The sequence below is a fragment of the Theropithecus gelada genome, chromosome 13 (genome assembly GCF_003255815.1).
Source record: "Theropithecus gelada isolate Dixy chromosome 13, Tgel_1.0, whole genome shotgun sequence".
Lineage (NCBI taxonomy): Eukaryota > Metazoa > Chordata > Mammalia > Primates > Cercopithecidae > Theropithecus > Theropithecus gelada.
This window is the reverse complement of record NC_037681.1, coordinates 20492795-20514295: the sequence shown is the minus strand read 5'-3', so window position 1 is coordinate 20514295 and position 21501 is coordinate 20492795. Positions and strand designations below refer to the sequence as shown.

At 46.0% G+C, this 21501-nt stretch overlaps 1 protein-coding gene across 1 annotated transcript; it reads right to left on the bottom strand.

Moving 5' to 3' along the window:
* Positions 1-418: 418 nt before the first annotated feature.
* Positions 419-17829, bottom strand: ZNF514 (zinc finger protein 514). The gene is made up of 5 exons (XM_025353889.1): positions 17118-17829; positions 15593-15683; positions 5584-5710; positions 5122-5217; positions 419-2722 (listed from the first exon to the last, which is right to left on the bottom strand). The coding sequence occupies exons 1-5, from the start codon at positions 17237-17239 to the stop codon at positions 1737-1739; spliced, it is 1422 nt and encodes a 473-aa protein (XP_025209674.1). The 5' UTR covers positions 17240-17829; the 3' UTR covers positions 419-1736.
* Between the last annotated feature and the right edge of the window lie 3672 nt (positions 17830-21501).

Sequence of the window (21501 nt, the reverse complement as noted above, 5' to 3'; positions counted from 1 at the left end):
TACATGCAGGGTTAACTGTTATAGAAAATAGAAAGTGACACCAAAAATGCACAGATGGCTTGAAGTAACAAACAAAACAGGAACATTTGTTTAGCAATGGTTGGTATATCTGTAAATTTGATTTTGAAAAATGATTTTATTGAGGTATATTTGCCATAAAATCTGCCCATATAAAGTGAACAATTCAATGATTTTTAGTGAAGTTACCAAATTGTTCAACCATCACCACCATATAGTTTTGGAACATTTTCATCACCCCTAAAAGATTCCTTGTCACATTTGCAGTTACTTTGTTTCTGAAGATCTGCCATTTCTGGACATTTCCTAAAATGGTACTAGAAAATACGTGGTCTCTGGCATCTGCCTTCTTTCACTTAGAATCATGTTTTTGAGATCTGGATTGTGTATAATGTACCCATATTCTAGTAATTTTAATATTTAAACAAGGTTTCATTTCATTTCAAAAATTCCAAATCTATTAGCATAAAGATGTAATGAAAATTGCTTTTTGTTCAATCCTAGACCACTCCATTGCCTCACAAAGAAAGGTAACACGTGCTACAGAGAAAGCAGTGCATGGAGGTGTTGTACTGGAAAGATCCAGTCTACTAATCTCCATGCTACAGCTGTGAACCACAGGAAAGAGGCCCAGCCTGTCGCTTTTTGAACATCAGTTTCATTAGCTCTAAACAACGACTGGGCTAGATCATGGGTAGCCGTCTACCTTTCTCAGCCTCCATCCTCTGCACCATGCATGGCACCCTGCCCCATCAGTAACAGCATGAGGAGGCAATGCACAAGTGTGGTTATACAAATGGCCCCACCAGGCAAAAAATCACCAGACAAGGTCATTTCTCAGCTTCTTTTCAGCTCTAGTTTTATACATCTCAAATTGGAAAGGAACTTTCCTCACATTCATCATGCTCCCAAGGTTTCTCTTTGAGGTGAATACTGAGGTTTGAACTGTACTAGTGGGTTTTCCCAGTTTCACTAAATTTGAAGAGTTGCTCTGGCACAAATTCTCTAATGTACAAAATTCTCTAACGTGTTTTTGTGGAACATCCATGAAAGCCTTTCCCACGCTCATCACATTACCAGAGTTTCCAGCTAGTAGGGAGAGTTCTAAGGGGCTTATACAGCAATGAGGTTTGGCGGAAGGCGCTCCCACATGCCCACATTCACAGGTTTTTCTCAGGTATGAATTTTCTGATGCTTAATACGGGATGAGCTCTGACTGAAGGCCTTCCTCTATTTCCTGCTTTCAAAGGGCCTCTCTCTAGTACGTGTTCTTGGTGCCTAGTAAAGGAAGAGATACAACTAAAGATTTTTCCATACTTACCACACTTGTAGAATTTCTCTCCAGTACAAGTTATCTGATTTTCTTAAACAATCAGTATGTAACTGAAGGCTTGCCACACTCACTGCGTTGATAAGCCGCCTCCTCAGTGTCGGCTGTCTGATGCTGAATAATATGCATCCTCTGATCGAAGCCTTTCCACATTCATTGCATTCACGTGGTTTCTCACTAGTATGGATTCTCCTGTGTTTGGTAAGAGAGGGGAGGCCCACCCCCTCCTGACATTGATAGGGATTCTCTTTAGTAATTATTTCCTGATGTGGAACAAGAGGTGGTCTTCCCACACACATTACACCTTCAGGATCTCTCTCTGATATGAATTCTTTAAGTTCTGGTGATATCTGCACTCCAGCTGAAAGCCCTTCTATATTCACTGAATTCATAGGGGTTTTTTCCCAGCATGACTTCTCTGATGTTTAATAAGCGATGCAGTATGAGCAAAGGCCCTTCCACACTCATTACATTTGTAGGGCTTCTCTCCAGTGTGAAATCTGTAATGTTGAGTGAGAGATGAACTCTGGCTGAAGGCTCTCCCACATTTATTACATTTGTAAGGTTTCTCTCCAGTATGAAATCTGTAATGCACAATGAGTGATGAGCTCTGGCTGAAGGTTCTCCCACATTCCCTGCATTCATAGGGCTTTTCTCCAGTATGAGTCCTCTGATGCTTAATAAGGGAGGAAGTGTGGCCAAAGGCTCGTCCACACTCATTACATCTGTAGGGTTTCTCTCCCGTGTGAAATCTATAGTGCAGAACAAGAGATGAGCTCTGGCTGAAGGCTCTCCCACATTCACTGCATTCGTAGGGCTTTTCTCCAGTATGAGTTCTTTGATGTTTAATAAGGGATGAAATATGACCAAAGGCTCTTCTACAGTCACTGCATTCATAGGGCTTTTCTCCAGTGTGACATCGCTGATGGCGCCGGAGTTCTGACTGGAAGTGAAAGGACTTCCCACATTCATTGCATTTACAAGATCTCTTCTCTGGATGGGTTCTCTGAGAGTTATTTCCCTCTGGAGTCTGCCTGAATTCGGTGTCACATTTATAAGACCCTTCTCCCATTCGAACACTGTGTTGGTTAACAAGGACTGACCTTAAACCTAAGCTTCTCCCAAATCCATTCCATTCGTAATCTCTGCTAAGGGTGGTAGCAGATTTGTGAGTGGTTGACATTTGTTTCAGATGTGTCTCCTGTTTTATCTGCTGCATCTCTAACTGGCCATCGCAACCGCAGGCTGCTTTCAACTTTGAGAACTGCAGCACATCTTGAATATGTTTTTCCACTGATACTACCTGGAATAATTCTTCTTTGGAAATTCCCGAACTTGGCATTGATTCCTTGGATTTAGACCTTCTCTCCCAGTCTGTTTAAAAAAAAAATGAAGACGTTCTAGTATGTAGAATGTCCTATGTACCAAGAAAAGCAAGCTCCTATAATAAATGTGAAATAATTAAGCTTTAAAATAATACCTAAAAGGGATGTATAGATTTTTTCAATAATGGCTTATGTCTGAAAATGGTTTTGGAGTATCGAGAACAAGGGATGAGCAGATGACTGGAGATTAAGAAAATCTGAGAGATCTGTGTTTAGATTCCAGTACACAAGGTGAGTCCAAAGACCAAAGATGAGAGGAGGGTAGGAAGGGTGACAAGGGAAACAGACTAAGTTTAAGGGATGAGGACAAAAATCAATAAACCAAGTATAGGATTGTAAGTCACCAGGTACAGATTCTATATTCTCACAATTTCTTCAGGCCTACATAATTGTAACAGAGTTCTACCCAGTCTTCCTACCTCCAGGTTTCCTGAAACCCTTCACTTTCTTATTTTCCAAATGCCCATTTCCTTAAGTTTCTTCCCAGTCTTAATCTTCCAAAGGCTCTCCAGTGCCTACAGGATAAACCCTTAATCTTTCACTATAGCTCTATAATACTTCACCAGGTCCTGTCCTCTTTTTCAGCAAGTGCCTTGAGCACAGAAACTGGCTGCCTTCCTGTTTCCCATATATCCACTGCCCCTCTCACCACTTTCTTTAAGACTTTGTGTACCTTTCAGGTATAAGCTCATGTCCTCCACGAAGTATTCCTTTAACATCTTAGTGCATACTCTATATTATTATATATTATGCACATATACATATCACACGTATCATATCACTCTACATAATTACGACAGGAAGAGAAACTCTCCCCTAAAGATGCCCATGTCCTAAGCACAAGAACCTGTGAGTGGTCACCTTACATGACAAGAGGGACTCTGCAGATGTGACTAAGGGCTCAGAGCTGGAGATGGGGAGATTCTCCTGGACTATTTAAATAGGTCAGATCTAATCACGCATGCTTAAAATCGGAGAGCATTTCCTGGCTGCGCGGAAAGGTGCGTAAGCCGCTGCTGGCTTTGAAGATGGAGGAGGGACACTTTCAGCCAAGTAATCTGGAGTCTCTAGAAGCTGGGAACACCATCTGTTTACAGCCAGCAAGAGAACAAGGACCTCAGTTTTAGAACTGCAAGGTATTGTTGCTGCCAACAACCCAAATGAAAAGAAAAAGGTGCCCAGACACTCCAGAAAGGTACACAGCCCTGTGGACATCTTGGCTGGAACCATGTGACACACGTGCCAGACTTCTGACCTGTGAACTATGACATGAGTTTGTGTTGTTTAAAGCCACCAGGTTTGTGCCACTCTGTTTCAGACACAGTGGGAAATTAATACAATAATAATAATAACAGGTACACTTCTGAAGAAGGAAATGACTGGTAATGCCTAACCAGTGGTCCCAGAGGCCAGTAAGAGAGTTTCTGAGTCAGTAGGTCTTGTGTGGCTCCTGGGAACCTGAATGTGTAACAAGCTCCCTGGGACGTTCTGAAACATAGCCATGCTTATACATCACTGTTAAATAAACAGATGACCAGATCCAGATGTCAAACCCTTGATCTCATTTTGGAAGGAAAAAAGATCAAGTAAGTACCAGTACAGAGGAGATCAGCATCTTCCCCCTCTGCCAAAACCTAGGTTCCTCTCATAAAGCCCAGCCTGTCTTCTCAGGAATTTAGCACCACTTTCCTGAGCTTCAGCTATGGCCACAGGTAAGATTCTGGCTCATGGAAATGAACGGGCATAGACTGTCATGTGCCCCCAGTGTGCTTGGGTCACACACGGCAGTCAGAAAGCTTTGAGTCAAGAATTCTGCTCCAAGGCATACAGCCTACCAGGTACTCTCCAGTCACCTAAGAATCCCAGGTCTCAAAGGGATGCTGTCAACGGCTGTCAGGGAGTAGTCTTTGTTCCTGGAACCACTTTTTTTGAGACTCAGCTTAATCAAGCTTGAAGTGTCCTCACCTGGATCTTTCTGACATCTCCTGTCTGTCACTGCCTGTAACCCTTTCATTTCTGGGGTGCTCAACTTTTCTGCCTGATCCCTCACTAACTCCCTTAACTCTGCTGATCTAGGACTGCCTGGCCCTATATGATTGTTGATCCATCTAACATTGACTATGAGACATCTCGTGATGCTGCATGGCACCAATAACCCAGAAGGCATGGGCAGAGATGGGCACCAAACAAAGCACAAAACCTAGAAAAGAAAATGAACATCTCCTCTTCTGACACCAGAAATAATTATAAACTTCAACATACCACAGTTGAGTGCTTCTGCCAAGTGAGCTCCTCTTCTGAAAAGACAGCACCCTGACCAAAGGCTCAGGGCTACCTCCCACCCCAGCTGGGCCTTAGCGTATGCAATGCTCTCACTGCCTCACTCACCTGAGTAGGCCCCTGTTGAGATTTCTCTCTCCACGATGAAGGGCTCGCCCCCTTCCTCCAACTGGCAGATCACATATGGTTTGGATACTGGAAGGCCTGACAGTAGAGAAGGAAAAGGATTTTGGTTGCGTGTGCCAGTGGCCAAGTCTTTGGATCTTCATCTTCAAGGTGGAGAAACACTGTAGGTGTGGAAAGCCTCCAGGGAACAGGCATTGTGAAAAATCAGGAACACACCAGGTAACTTCCTATTTCAACTCCGTAAGTAGCTGGATGTTTCCTGGAACTAGGAACAGAAATACCGTATCACTGGGCCCCAGAGAGAATGTAAATGTCTGATTCCAGACTTCCCAAGGAAACCCAGGGCAAGACTCAGTCAACTGGCCCAGACATCGCTAACTCTTACACATCAAGGACATCAAGAAGTCCTGTGGGCAGGCTTTGGGCTTTGGAGGCCTTGCTCACCCAGAAAGGCCAGGTTCCTGAAGTTCTCCAGCATCACCTCCCTGTAGAGGTCCTTCTGAGCAGGGTTCAGCTGCCCCCACTCCCCCTGGGTGAATTCCACGGCCACATCTTCGAATGTCATCAGGTTCTGAAATACAGAAGACACTCCTGTTGTACCCTGGAGGAGCTCCCTCACAGCCCGGGGGAGAAGAGCGGGCAGGCATCTACGGAGAACCTCAGGGCATGCAACAAGGGATTCTCAGTGCTCGCCAGCTATCCCAGGGCCCACAGAGTTGTGGGTTTTGTTATCTCAAAAACATTTAAGCTGCTCCAGGGATTGTACCATCCTTACCACTTGGTATCCCACCCAATGTCCCACCTAATGTCCACTATCAACATGAAACTGCTAGGAAATATAACCAGTGTCTCAGGTGAATCAGGCCTACGGAGACATTCTTCTTAGTCAGAGGTAAATGTAATATATTTCCTCATTTGTCAAAAGGTCTTATCTCAATCTAGTTACATTTAATTGGAATCAATTAGAAGTAACGATGAATATGCTTTGCATTCTCAAACGCACAAGGATCAACAGTTTTCTAATAAAGTATTTTTGAAACTTGTGACCTATGATTTTAACAACAGTAAGGCCAAATCAAGTAATCTGGAGCTTATGATAATTTATCCTCCACCTGCCTGCCAGCACACAGTTCTGCAAAAGTAAATCGAGTAGGTTTATGATGAAACAGTAGGTTTTGTGAGTCTGACTAGCATGATCCTTTCCCCCAAAGCCTGATCATTATTCAGTCCCTAAGTTTACAAAGCTGAGCATGAGACCCTGGACCCCAGGTCACCCTTGTAAAGTATAACGACTCCACAGGTCCTGGCCAGAACCAGCCTGTCACCTTCAATCTCAGTAATTAGAACACCTCCCATTTGGCTTACATTGTATGGCAATCCACTAAAAAGTAAAATAGGTGAAAGTACTATAAATTCCTGTTACTTTTACCCCAAAATGTTTAGAAATCAAATCCCATTTAGATACGGATTCCACAGAAAAGCTGAAGTAACAATTTTGTAATATAAAAATCATCCAAAATAATCAAACATGAAAAATTCACTACTATACTGACCTCTTTTGATAGGTTATATTATTTGTCCAAAATATCCACTGGCCCTCCCCGAAGAATTGAGCTTCTGCCTCCCCCGCCCCAGGTGGGGCGATGTCATCTGCTTTCTCACACTGAACGTGAAAGACACGAGCTACAGGTGAGCAAAAGCCTTCAGAGCCTGTGGGGGTTCTGCAGTTGTCCCTTCCTGTCTGCCTTGAGAACAGCAAATGATCTGAGTGAAGATGTGGGCAAAGCCACGGCTGTCACGTAACGTGGCAAGAGGGAACCCTTCATGGTGTAAGTCTCTGAGGGTTTGCTGTTGCTATCACAGCATAACTGGCCTGTACTGACTCATTAAAAAACTGGTACTCAAAGTGGAGTTCTGCCATAACGAAAAGCCAAAACTAGATGACACTGGAGTCCAGGCCAGGCAGTGAGGAAACTCATTGGCAAGGTGGCAACCCATGTAATTTGGTGGTGAACTGTTTGGTGAAACGATTGCCTTCGGTAACTTGAAAGATGAAGGATGAAAGCATGAGCTTGTGATGTTACAAGAAGAAGAGATTGGAAACATAACATTAGTAGTGTGAGGTGGTTTTATAGGCTGAGTTTGACAAAGTATTACAAGAAAAAATGAGCTCAAGAGTTGTGGTTTGCAAAACAAAAATGGAAGGCAATAGGAAACGTCCAGAAATGCTAGGACTCGCAGGGTTGGAGACAACCAGTTCTCATTTCCAACTGGCCAAAGACAATATACATCAGCTTCTGCATGACAACGACTAATTAAAACTCAGCCCATTATCAGGGACCAAATCATAGATAGGGTTGTCAAACCTTTGGTTTAAACCTCTGAGTAATTTCAAAAGGCTCCCAGTAAATCTCCCAATAATTTCAAAAGGCTCCCAGTAAAGGCTTTCAGTGGGACCAAACTGTTTAGAGTGAAAAAAAGTATGGATTTTCAAAGGAAATCCAAAAACTCCACAATTAAGGCTAACGAAGGGGGCATATTTCAAAAAGAACTGTGGGTCAAACCACTGACACATGGAGCCAACTGGAAACAAAGTCATAAAAAGCTGTTGAAGTTTTTAGAGTTGCACTTAAAACAATCCTGGGCCACCAACCTACTCTGGCAGGATGAAAAAGCTGCTTTGCCCCCAAGAAAGCTGATTCTCCAGTATCATCTTCATATGACACCAAGCAGGTATCAAAAGGAAGGAACTTCCCAAGGGCAAAGCCAACAGCCAAGGAAAACACTAGGCTGGGGAGCAGAACCAGGGAGCAGAACCAGGGAGTAACCTGCAGACCTTCCCACTCCAAGACCAAGGGTCCTCACAGTGTCTGTCCAGTGGAATTTCACCACTGCTATGGACCTGGGACTGGCTCTTCCCATGCTTCCCCTTTCTGCAAAGGAATGTTTACCGAGGCCATCCTGTCCCCATTGCTCACTGTATATTGTATATGGGATATATGGATTCAGGTAACTGTCCTTTTAGTTTATAGGTATCCAGACCCACAGGATCTCCATCCAGACTATCGCACCATCCAGGACTTTGATCATGATGCTCTGACTGGATGCGGCTCCTGGGTTAATTCTCTTGGAGGGCATTTTGTGTGCAGGAGAGAGGGAAGTGAACATCAATGGTTAAGAAAATATACAGTGATAGATGAATTATTTGCTTAATATAATCCCTGCCCTTCCCTTTGGGATCCTCACTCTAGGAGGCTAATACTTCCCACTTCATTAACATTAGGCTTGGCCACGGGACCTGCAACAGCCAGTTGGTTGTGAACAGAAGCCACATGGGCCACTTCTGATTGGAAGCCCAAAGAGCTATCCCCAGGTTCTGACACTGCTCTTTCCCTCTGATACAAGAACAGCATAGGCTGGGGAAGGGGCGCCCGCCATTGCTGAGGCTTCAGTAGGTCAAGAAAGCGGCCAGGAAGCACGAACTGGGTAGAGCCCACTGCAGCTCAAAGAGGCCTGCCTGACTCTGTAGACTCCACCTCTGGGGGCAGGGCACAGCTGAACAAGAGGCACTTAAATGTCCCTGTCTGAACAGCTTTGAAGAGAGTAGTGGTTCTCCCAGCATGGAGTTTGAGAACTGAGAACGGACAGACTGCCTCCTCAAGTGGGTCCCTGACCTCCGAGTAGCCTAACTGGGAGGCACCTCCAGTAGGGGCCAACTGACACTTCACATGGCCAGTTGCCCCTCTGAGACGAAGCTTCCAGAGGAACGATCAAGCTGCAACATTTGCTGTTCTGCAATACTCGCTGTTCTGCAATACTCACTGTTCTGCAGCCTCTGCTGGTGATACACAGGCAAACAAGGCCTGGAGTGGACCTCCAGCAAACTCCAACAGACCTGCAGCTGAGGGTCCTGACTGTTAGAAGGAAAACTAACAAACAGAAAGGACATCCACACCAAAACCCCATCACCATCATCAAAGACCAAAGGTAGATAAAACCACAAAGATGGGGAGAAACCAGAGCAGAAAAGTTGAAAATCCTAAAAATCAGAGCACCTCTTCTCCTCCAAAGGAACACAGCTCCTCGCCAGCAACAGAACAAAGCTGGATGGAGAATGACTTTGACAAGCTGAGAGACGAAGGCTTCAGATGATCAAACTTCTCCATGCTAAAGGAGGAAGTTTGAACCCATCGCAAAGAAGCTAAAAACCTTGAAAAAAGATTAGACAAATGGCTAACTAGGATAACCAGTGCAGAGAAGTCCTTAACTGGCCTGATGGAGCTGAAAACCATGGCACGAGAACTACGTGATGCATGCACAAGCTTCGGTAACCAATTCAATCAACTGGAAGAAAGGACATCAGTGATTGAAGATCAAATGAATGAAATGAAGCGAGAAGTTTAGAGAAAAAAGAGTGAAAAGAAACGAACATTTCTCCAAGAAATATGGGACTATGTGAAAAGACCATATCTACATCTGATTGGTGTACCAGAAAGTGACGGGGAGAATGGAACCAAGTTGGAAAATACTCTTCAGGATATTATCCAGGAGAACTTCCCCAACCTAGCAAGGCAGGCCAACATCCAAATTCAGGAAATACAGGGAACACCACAATGATACTCCTTGGGAAGACTAACTCCAAGACACATAATAGTCAGATTCACCAAAGTTGAAATGAAGGAAAAAATGTTAAGGGCAGCCAAAGAGAAAGGTCGGGTTACCCACAAAGGGAAGCCCATCAGACTAACAGCAGATCTCTCAGCAGAAACTCTACAAGCCAGAAGAGAATGGGGGCCAATATCCAACATTCTTAAAGAATTTTGAACCCAGAATTTCATATCCAGCCAAACTAAGCTTCATAAGTGAAGGAAAAATAAAATCCTTTACAGACAAGCAAATGCTGAGAGATTTTCTCACCACCAGGCCTGCCTTACAAGAGCTCCTGAAGGAAGCACTAAACCTGGAGAGGAACAACCGGTACCAGCCACTGCAAAAACATGCCAAAATGTAAAGACCATCGATGCTAGGAAGAAACTGCATCAACTAACAAGCAAAATAACCAGCTAACATCATAATGACAGGCTCAAATTCACACATAACAATATTAACCTTAAATGTAAATGGGCTAAATGCTCCAATTAAAAGATACAGACTGGCAAATTAGATCACAAGTCAAGACTCATCAGTGTGCTGTACTCAGGAGACCCATCTCACATGCAGAGACACACATAGGCTCAAAATAAAGGGATGGAGGAAGATCTGCCAAGCAAATGGAAAGCAAATAAAAGCAGGGGTTGCAATCCTAGTCTCTGATAAAACAGACTTTAAACCAACAAAGATCAAAAGAGACAAAGAAGGCCATTACATAATGGTAAAGGGATCAATTCGACAAGAAGAGCTAACTATCCTAAATATACAGGCACCCAATATAGGAGCACCCAGATTCATAAAGCAAGTCTTTAGACACCTACAAAGAGACTTAGACTCCCACACAATAATAATGGGAGACTTTACACCCCACTGTCAACATTAGACAGATCCACGAGACAGAAAGTTAACAAGGATATTCAGGACTTGAACTCAACTCTGCACCAAGCGGACCTAACAGACAGTTACAGAACTCTCCACCCCAAATCAACAGAATATACATTCTTCTCAGCACCACATCGCACTTATTCCAAAATTGACCACATAATTGGAAGTAAAGCACTCCTCAGCAAATGTAAAAGAACAGAAATTATAACAAACTGTCTCTCAGACCACAGTGCAATCAAACTAGAACTCAGGATGAAGAAACTCAATCAAAACCGCTCAACTACATGGAAACTGAACAACCTGCTCCTGAAAGACTACTGGGTACAAAACGAAATGAAGGCAGAAATAAAGATGTTCTTTGAAACCAATGAGGACAAAGACACAACATACCAGAATCTCTGGGACATATTTAAAGCAGTGTGTAGAGGGAAATCTATAGCACCAAATGTCCACAAGAGAAAGCAGGAAAGATCTAAAATTGACACCCTAACATCACAATTAAAAGAACTAGAGAAGCAAGAGCAAACACATTCAAAAGCTAGCAGAAAGCAAGAAATAACTAAGATCAGAGCAGAACTGAAGGAGATAGAGACACAAAAAACCCTTCAAAAAATCAATGAATCCAGGAGCTGGTTTTTTGAAAAGATCAACAAAACTGATAGACCGCTAGCAAGACTAATAAAGAAGAAAAGAGTTAAGAATCAAATAGACGCAATAAAAAATGATAAAGGGGTTATCACCACCGATCCAATAGAAACACAAACTACCATCAGAGAATACTATAAACACCTCTACACAAATAAACTAGAAAATCTAGAAGAAATGGATAAATTCCTGGACACATACACTCTCCCAAGACTAAACCAGGAAGAAGTTGAATTCCTGAAAAGACCAATAACAGGCTCTGAAATTGAGGCAATAATTAATAGCCTACCAACCAAAAAAAGTCCGGGACCAGACAGATTCACAGCCGAATTCTACCAGAGGTACAAGCAGGAACTGGTACCATTCCTTCTGAAACTACTCCAATAGATAGAAAAAGAGGGAATCTTCCCTAACTCATTTTATGAGGCCAACATCATCCTGATACCAAAGCTTGGCAGAGACACAACAAAAAAAGAGAATTTTGGACCAATATCCCTGATGAACATTGATGCAAAAATCCTCAATAAAATACTGGCAAACTGAATCCAGAAGCACATCAAAATCCACCATGATCAAGTGGGCTTCATCCCTGGGATGCAAGGCTGGTTCAACATATGCAAATCAATAAACGTAATCCAGCATATAAACAGAACCAAAGACAAAAACGACATGATTATCTCAATAGATGCAGAAAAGGCCTTTGACAAAATTCAACAGCCCTTCATGCTAAAAATTCTCAATAAATTTGGTATTGATGGGACGTATCTCAAAATAATAAAAACTATTTATGACAAACCCACAGCCAGTATCATACTGAATGGGCAAAAACTTGAAGCATTCCCTTTGAAAACTGGCACAAGACAGGGATGACCTCTCTCACCACTCCTATTCAACATAGTGTTGGAAGTTCTGGCCAGGGCAATCAGGCAGGAGAAAGAAATAAAGGGTATTCAGTTAGGAAAAGAGAAAGTCAGACTGTCCCTGTTTGCAGATGATATGGTTGTATATTTAGAAAACCCCATCGCCTCAGCCCAAAATCTCCTTAAGCTGATAAGTAACTTCAGCAAAATCTCAGGATACAAAATCAATGTGCAAAAATCACAAGCATTCCTATACACCAATAACAGACAAAACAGAGAGCCAAATCATGAGTGAACTCCCATTCACAATTGCTTCAAAGAGAATAAAATACCTAGGAATCCAACTTACAAGGGATGTGAAGGACCTCTTCAAAGAGAACTACAGACCACTGCTCAATGAAATAAAAGAGGATACAAACAAATGGAAGAACATTCCATGCTCATGGATAGGAAGAATCAATATTGTGAAAATGGCCATGCTGTCCTAGGTAATTTATAGATTCAATGCCATCCCCATTAAGCTACCAATGACTTTCTTCAAAGAATTGGAAAAACTACTTTAAAGTTTATATGGAACCAAAAAAGAGCCCACATTGCCAAGACAATCCCAAGCCAAAAGAACAAAGCTGGAGGCATCATGCTACCTGACTTCAAACTATACTACAAGGCTACCGTACCCAAAACAGCATGGTACTGGTACCAAAAGAGAGATATAGACCTATAGAACAGAACAGAGCCCTCAGAAATAATGCCACACATCTACAACCATCTGGTCTTTGACAAACCTGACAAAAACAAGAAATGGGGAAAAAATTCCCTATTTAATAAATGGTACTGGGAAAACTGGCTAGCCATATGTAGAAAGCTGAAACTGGATACCTTCCTTACACCTTACACAAAAATGAATTCAAGATGAATTAAAGACTTAAATGTTAGACCTAAAACCATAAAAACCCTAGAAGAAAACCTAGGCAATAGCATTCAGGACATAGGCATGGGCAAGGACTTCATGTCTAAAACACCAAAAGCAATGGCAACAAAAGCCAAAATTGACAAATGCTCTGGCAAAGGGCTAATATCCAGAATCTACAAATAACTTAAACAAATTTACAAGAAAAAATCAAACAACTCCATCAAAAAGTGGGCAAAGGATATGAACAGACACTTCTCAAAAGAAGACATTTATGCGGCCAACAGATACATGAAAAACTGCTCACCATCACTCACCATCAAAGAAATGCAAATCAAAACCACAATGAGATACCATCTCACACCAGTTAGAATGGCGATCATTAAAAGTCAGGAAACAACAGGTGCTGGAGAGGATGTGGAGAAATAGGAACACTTTTACACTGTTGGTGGGACTGTAAACTAGTTCAACCATTGTGGAAGACAGTGTGGCGATTCCTCAAGGATCTAGAACTAGAAATACCATTTGACCCAGCCATCCCATTACCAGGTATATACCCAAAGGATTATAAATCATGCTGCTATAAAGACACATGCACACGTAGATTTATTGCAGCACTATTCACAACAGCAAAGACTTGGAACCAACCCAAATGCCCATCAATGATAGGCTGGATTAAGAAAATGTGGCACATATACACCATGGAATACTATGCAGCCATAAAAAAGGATGAGTTCATGTCCTTTGTAGGGACATGGATGCAGCTGGAAACCATCATTCTGAGCAAACTATTGCAAGCACAGAAAACCAAACACCACATGTTCTCACTCATAGGTGGTATTTGAACAATGAGAACACTTGGACGCAGGAAGGGGAACATCACACACTGGGCCTGTCATGGGTGGGGGATAGCATTAGGAGATATACCTAATATAAATGAGTTAATGGATGCAGCACACCAACATGGCACATGTATACCTATGCAACAAACCTGTACTTTGTGCACATCTACCCTAGAACTTAAAGTATAATAAAAAATAATAATAATAATGCTAAACAAAAACAAAAACAAAAGCAGAACAGCATATCCCAGAGGGGCTGACCCGTCAGCCTGAAACTCAGAGAGAAGAGGGTGTGGAGCAGAGTCACAGTTAGCCCACGACCGATAAAGACAGCAGAAAGAAGACACTCTTTCTGACTGCAAGCCACTGAGATGCGGGGCCATGATTACCACACTAAACCCACCTAAGCACTCGATAAATCTCTGAATGATGTATGTCAGGGCCAAAAAGATCTAAACGCTATTTATGACTTTACTGATTAAATGCCTTACTGGGGGGTTCCCGTTTTGGCTTGAAAGTTAAATGTCAGTGTCTATCATCAAGCCTGAATCCCACGCCTATCCTGGATGCTGGGAAACCCCGGAGGCTGGCATTTGTACCCCTCCACATCCAGCTCACGAGAGCCAAACCTGAATCCCCCTTGAGGGTCAGTCACCATGATCCCTGATGCCAACAAGGATTAGGCAGTTACCATCTGCCAGTGGAACTGCCAGCGGACTCTAACAACCACATGAGGCGGTTCTATGATTGACTGGTTAAGATCTCAGAGCTAGACAGCCTGGATGTAAAATTGGGGTCCCTTCCTCACTAACTGGATAACCACAAACAGGTTACTTTCTCTCTCTGTGTCTTGATTTCTTCAGTTAACATCTCCACACTTTGGTTACCATTCTTCAAAATGGTAACCATTTATGGGAACGTTTTAGAGACAAAATGAATTAGTATGTGTAAATTGTAGAGAATAGTTCCTAATACAGGTTTTGTTCTCCATAAATAATAATTATTGTCATTATCATTAACATCATTATAGCCTTCATGTTACAGGAGGCAAACCAATGCATAGAGAGGTTAGGTGACTCATCCAAGGCCACACAGCCTGTCAACAGTAAAGTTAAGTGTGTCTCCTCCCTAATCCAGGGAGATAACATCTGAACAGGGACCCAGCCTCAAATGGCCTGCCCACCTGTCTATACCCTCAGAACCCACTTGTCCCCAATTCTCCACAAGCTTTCCCAACCTCTCCAAACAGGCCAATTCCCCTTTTCGTGAACCTCGATGGAAAGGCCTGTGTGTGCCACTCCATTTGGCATCAAACCATTCACATCGTGTTACTGGTGGCTGCGTTCTGGGTGTCAGGGTCCTCTCCCACTGTGGCTGTGACATTCTTTCAAGGCCAGGGCTGTCATATTACCTGGTGGTCACCACAGTGCCCTTTCCAGAAATATGCCGGAGTAAGCCCAGATGATCTGAGAAGGTGCACAGCAAGAAGAGAACACCCTGGGCAGGGCAGGGAGCCATCATTCACTTGGACGGGCTCAGCCTCCCGCAGAGACAGCACTGGGTCAGTTTCCTCAGTGAACAAAGAGGCTACTGTTCGGTGAAAAGTAGGCAAAGCTAACCATGGTTCAGGCATTTGCGGAAACATGGAGGACACAACTCACCTGAGGCCTAGCTTTCAGGAATGAATTGGTTGTTCCCTTTGCTCCTGGGACTCTCTCTGGAGGAAGAGCAGGATTCTGAGAAGGGGAAGCTGGGAAGGTAGAAGGAGACATAAGGGAAGCTGACCCTGCTGGCACACACAGCTCTCAGACTTCCCAAGCCTGAGACCCAGAACAGCTCTGAATGTCACCTCCATGGTCCTGAGGACACCAGTGGGTCAAAGGGATCTGAGAGGCAGCTTCTAGCCTTCAAACATTGAGAGAAGCGCCCCTGTACACAGCTGCATGAGGCTCCCATCTGTCCACAGGCCCACATCAGTCTACAGGTGAGTGAAGTGTGACCAGTCTGGCCACACCACTGAAGTTATTTGCTGGGCATACGGTATGCAGGTCATCTCCTAGGACTTTTGGAAATATAAATATGGAAAAGACCTTCAAGGAACTTTCAATCTAGCCTACAGGTTAACAACTACACAAGACCCAAGGCAAGGCCATGCGGGATGATGAGGCTTTAAGGGGAGGAAGTTACACCTCTCCCCTCATCCTTGGGAACCCAGCTCAGAGGCGACCCCTTCCTGAGAAGCTGCTCCTGGTGTTCCCAAGCTCTGTTAGGTCTCTGCAGCACACTTGAGAGCTCCTTCGTTAAAAAGCTTTGTATCATACTGTTTGTAGAGCCTTAAAACAAACAAAAAAACTAGCCCAAATCATGCCAGAGTAGTTAAGGCTAACAATATGGATGCAAGCAGGCAGCATAGCACAGGTCGACACTCCTCAAGCTTCATGTGTGTGTGGATCCCTGAGGATCTTGTGAAACTCTGGTTCAAGACTTGCTAGGACCCTGTTTGAGGATGTGTGGGGCCCCAGAGTCTGCAATTCTAGAGAGCTTCTGGGCAGTGCCTCTGCTGGTGCCAGAGCCACACTGATTAGCAAGGGTATAAAGGAAAAAAGGGTTGGGAGGCCCAGGGACTGGGCCCAGTTCTTCCACTGGCCAGTTTTGTGTCCTTGAGCATGTGCACTGAAGGATGAACAGTCGGATTAAAACGACCACCTGGTGAAAAACAGGACGTTCTAAACTTAGGACTGGCTTAAAATCTCCTGGGTCCCCTGGATTGCCCTGCCCCAGTGCTACTGGGGGAAGGGCTCACAGGCGGTGCCAACCATGTACACTGCTGACCTTACACACTGCTGAGCTAGAAGGGCTGGAAGAACCTTATTAGTGAGGTGATTAAGGAGGTGGATGACAAGGCTCCAAATGGCCCTATTGTTCTCTGATCCCTGGCCAAGGGCCACTCCCTCTTGGGTTTGCTTGTCCTCTCCCTGCAGCAGCAGGACGAGATCAGATCCTCTTCTGCTCTCCTCGCTCTCCTCTGGCCATTGGGACAATTTTCCGTGGCCATCCCCTCCACCTCCGCCACGGTCATCTAGAGACCCCTGCCAGACCCAGCAGACCGCGGCTTCAGCCTCCTGGGTCTGGAAGGTTAGATGTCACCACAGGGAAGGCAGACGCAGTACAGCCTTCCCCTTCCCCTTCAGTGCGATTCCCCGGCCTCTTCCTGGGGTCCTCCTCATATCGGGCCCGGTACTAGCTCCCCAAGAGGGCTCCTGGCCCTCTGCACGCTCCAGAGCCAAACCTGATGCTGTGGAGTCCATAGCTGGGGCTAAGGAGCGACGTCCTTTCACTAGGTCCAAATCTCTGTCTTTCGGCCACAGCCCTGCGGTCCTCCCGAGGGTTCAGGGAGCGGGACGCAGGCTGGGGCTGCCTGGGGCACACGGGGCATCCCCAGTAGGCGCGACGGGGCCAGCGGACCTGCAGGGCCCAGGGCAGGGCCGGCAAACACGGGTGCGCCCGGCGCCGTGCTCTTCCCCCGCCAAGGCCAGCCTCCTCCCCGCGCTCGGCTCCGCCTCAGGACGAGGCTCTGGAACCCAGCTCCCACGTGGATCCACACGCGCAGTGGGCTCAGACCCGCAGGAGACACGGCCACAGCCACGCCCGCGACGCGGGGGCCCGGCGCCCTTCAGCTGCCCGGAGACAGCAGGGATTCGGTGAGAGCCTCACGGGGCAGGCACAGGCCCCATCAGCCCGGCTTCCCCGCTGCCCCTGCCTAGCTCCGGCCTGCACAGTCCCTAGCGGGGGGCACTCGGAGGGACACGCCCAGCTCTGTAAGGCGCCGGCGAGCGGGCCCAGGACAGGTCTGCGCGCCCGCAGTCTCCGAACGCGCACAGGGCTAGGCCCAGCCCCGCCTCCCGAGGCCGTCCCCAGCTTGCGCAGACGCGGCCGCCGCCGAGGCCCTTCGGAGCGAGCGCCGGGGGTTGGGGGCGGGGTGGGGGGCGCGGCGAGGCCCGAGAGGACCTCAGCTGGGAAGGGCCGTGCGCGCCGGCTTTCACCCCGCTCTCCCCGGAGGGCCGGACCTACAAGCGTTTCCCCTCTCGCGCGTGCCTTTGGTAGCCGAGCCTCATCTCCCTCTCCGTTTTTGGAGACAGGCTCACTCTGTCGCCCAGGTTGGAGTGCAGTGGCGCGCTCTCGGCCCACCGCAACCTCTGCCTTCTGGATACAAGCAATTCTCCTGTCTCAGCCTCCGTAGTAGCTGGGATTACAGGTGCTCGCCACCATGCCCAACTAATTTGTTGTATTTTTAGTGGAGACGGGGTTCACTATGTTAGCCAGGCTGGTCTCGAACTGCTGACCTCAGATGATCCTCCCACCTCAGCTTCCCAAAGTGCTGCAATTACAGGTGTGAGCCACGGCGCCCAAGCCGCATATCTCGATGTAAGGCTGTTCAACAGAAGCCGCAGTCCTACCCTGGATCTGCCGAGTGAGGATTTCCAGGAGGTTCTCCTGGCTGCCTAGGAGATACTGGGGGCTCAGTGCTAGATACTGCTTCTACAGGCTGCCCCGTGCCTCTTGCCTTTCTCCCTGTGCCCCTGAATTCAGCGAAGGGTGATGGAGAACAAAAGAGGACTTTGGATGCCCTCCTACTCCAGAAACAAATATCATTTAGGACCCAAAAGAAATGGAAAAACGGCTTGCTATGGTCTAAATGTATGTGTCCCCCTCAAATTCATATGTTGAAACCTAACTCCCAAGGTGACAGTATTAAGAGATGGAGCCTTTGGAAGACTCTGCCCTCATGAATGAGATTAGTGCCCTTTAAAAACAGGCCTTAGACCGGGCATGGTGGCTCACATCTGTAATCCCAGCACTTTGGGAGGCCAAGATGGGCAGATCACACGAGGTCAGGAGTTTGAGACCAGCCTGGCCAACATGGTGAAACCCTGTCTCTACCAAAAATATATTTTGAAAAATTAGCTGGGCGTGGTGGTGCACACCTGTAATCCCAGCTACTCAGAAGGCTGAGACAGGAGAATTGCTTGAACCTGGGAGGCGGAGGTTGTAGTGAGCCAAGATCATGCCACTGCACTCCAGCCTGGGCAACAGAGCGAGACTCCATCTCAAAAAATAAATAAATAAATAAAATAAAAATAAAAACGGGCCTTAGCCCCCTTTGCTCCTTCTGCCATGTGAGGACACAGAAGGTGCCATCTATGAGAAACGCACCCTCACCAGCCCCTGAATCAGCTGGCATGTTGATACTGGATTTCCCAGCCTCCAGAACTGTGAACAACAAATCTGCATTATTTACAAATTACCCCCTTTAAGATACTCTGTTAGAGCAGCGCTGATGCCTAAGGCACAGTCTGAGTATTAAAACAGTGGTTTTCTGGAGGCAGTCCTCAGCCAGAGAAGGGCCACTCATGAGGATAGAGAGATTGGTTTATCAACTCTATTTAGGAGTTCAGGACAAAATAACTTACAAAATCAAGGCAAAGAGCCCATTCTCCTTTCCTGCTTTTGCAGTCTGTTTCATTTTTCTGCCAGCACTTCCAGTGGCACAGATGGCCAGGATGGCGCAGCAAGCAAGCCCTCATCCACGCAGGGGGACATTGTCTGGGAACCATGGCTGGTATAGGAGCTTTTCCATCTTCGGTGCTCTGAACCAAAAAGGTGAGGGGATGGACAAGTGAGAAAAGATTTTCATCTCATTGATGGATCAACAAAACTAGAGATGGAACTACTTCAGATGAACTTGAGGGCCACTGCCTTTTCCTGATGTCCATCCTCTGGGCCTGCTACAGTGTCTAAAATTCCCCAATCTTACATTGTGTCCTTTGGGACAGATCTTGATCCAGAGGCCCTTGTTTGTTACAATGCACGTTAATTATCCCAGGCATATTCTCACTCCTGCTCAGTGCTCTAGTGCACCATTTCATCTCAAAGCACTGTTGGTGGAGCTCCAGTCCTCACCAGCCTATACACTCTCCACCACCTTCAACATTTCTTTTACTGTTGCTCTGCAAACACCTCTTCCACCCAACCCGTGACCACTGCTGTTACCTGTCCCTATAGTTTTGCCTTTTCCTGAATGTCACATAAATGGAATCATACAGTTTGTAAACTTTTTTTTTTTTTTTTTGAGACAGAGTCTCGCTGTCTCCCAGGCTGGACGGCAGTGGCACGATCTTGGCTCATCACAACCTCTGCCTCCCAGGTTCATGCCATTCTCTTGCCTCAGCCTCCCGAGTAGCTGGGACTACAGGTACCCGTCACCACGCCCGGCTAATTTTTTGTATTTTTAGTAGAGACGGGGTTTCACCGTGTTAGCCAGGATGGTCTCAATCTCCTGACCTCGTGATCCGCCCGCCTCGGCCTCCCAAAGTGCTAGGATTACAGGCATGAGCCACCGCGCCCAGACTACAGTTTGTAAACTTTTAAGACTGGTAGCTGGGTGCAGTGGCTCACACCTGTCTCTGCAAAACCCCGTCTCTACTAAAAAATACAAAAATTAGCTGGGCATGGTAGTGTGCACCTGTAATCCCAGATACCTAGGAGGCTGAGGCAGGAGAATCACTGGAACCTGGGGGGCCGAGGTTGCCCACTGCACTCCAGCTTGGGTGACAGAGCAAAACTCCGTCTCAAAAATAAAAAATAAAAAAAAGGCTTCTTGGCTGCAGTGGCTCACGCCTGTAATCCCAGCACTTTGGGAGGCAGAGGTGGGCATATCACCTGAGGTCGGGAGTTGGAGACCAGCCTGACCAACATGGAGAAAACCCATCTCTACTAAAAATACAAAATTAGCCGGACGTGGTGGCACATGCCTGTAATCCCAGGTACTCGGGAGGCTGAGGCAGAAGAATCGCTTGAACCCGGGAGGCGGAGATTGTGGTGAGCCGAGATCGTGCCATTGCACTCTAGCCTGAGCAACAAGAGCGACACTCTGTCTCAAAAAAAAAAAGCCATGAAGCCTCTGTCTTGTTCCCTGGGACCCTCTTAGAGCCCTGAAATGAGGTGCAAGAAGCCTGACTGCCCCGAGGTCACCATGCTGTGAGAAAGTCCAAGCACAAAGAGAGGTTACGTGCGGGGACTAACAGTCCCAGCTGAGCCTAGCCGCAGGTGCCAATCTGGGTGCCAGATACAGTCCTCCCAATTGAGGATCCAGAAATTGGGAAGCAGAAGCGAGCTGTGTTAGGCCATTCTGCACTGCTATAAATACCCGAAACTGGGCAATTTATAAAGAAAAGAGGTTTCATTGGTTCTTGGTTCTTCTGGCTGTACAGGAAGCATGGCACTGGCATGTTTGGCTCCTGGGGAGGCTTCAGGGAGCTTTCACTCACCGTGGCAGGTGAAGTGAGAGCTTGCACTTTGCATGGTGAAAGCAGGAACAAAACAGAGTTGGGGAGGGCAGGAAGGTGCCACACACGTAAAAAACCAGATCTCAGGAGTACTCACTATTACAAGGACAGCACCAAGCCATGAGGGATCTGCCCCCATCACCCAAATACGTCCCACCAGGCCCCATCTCCAACACTGGGGATTACATCTCAACATGAGATTTGGAGGGGATATCCAAATGATA

Bases quoted from the DNA above. Each gene is read 5' to 3' on its own strand.
- ZNF514 (XM_025353889.1), bottom strand. From the start codon at position 17,239: ATGGACTCCACAGCATCAGGTTTGGCTCTGGAGCGTGCAGAGGGCCAG. The intron at 15,684-17,117 runs GGGGAAGGGGAA...TTCTACCTTCCC, and splicing joins GGCCGGGGAATCGCACTGAA to AGCTTCCCCTTCTCAGAATC. The intron at 5,711-15,592 runs GTGAGTTGTGTC...TCTGTATTTCAG, and splicing joins TCCTGAAAGCTAGGCCTCAG to AACCTGATGACATTCGAAGA.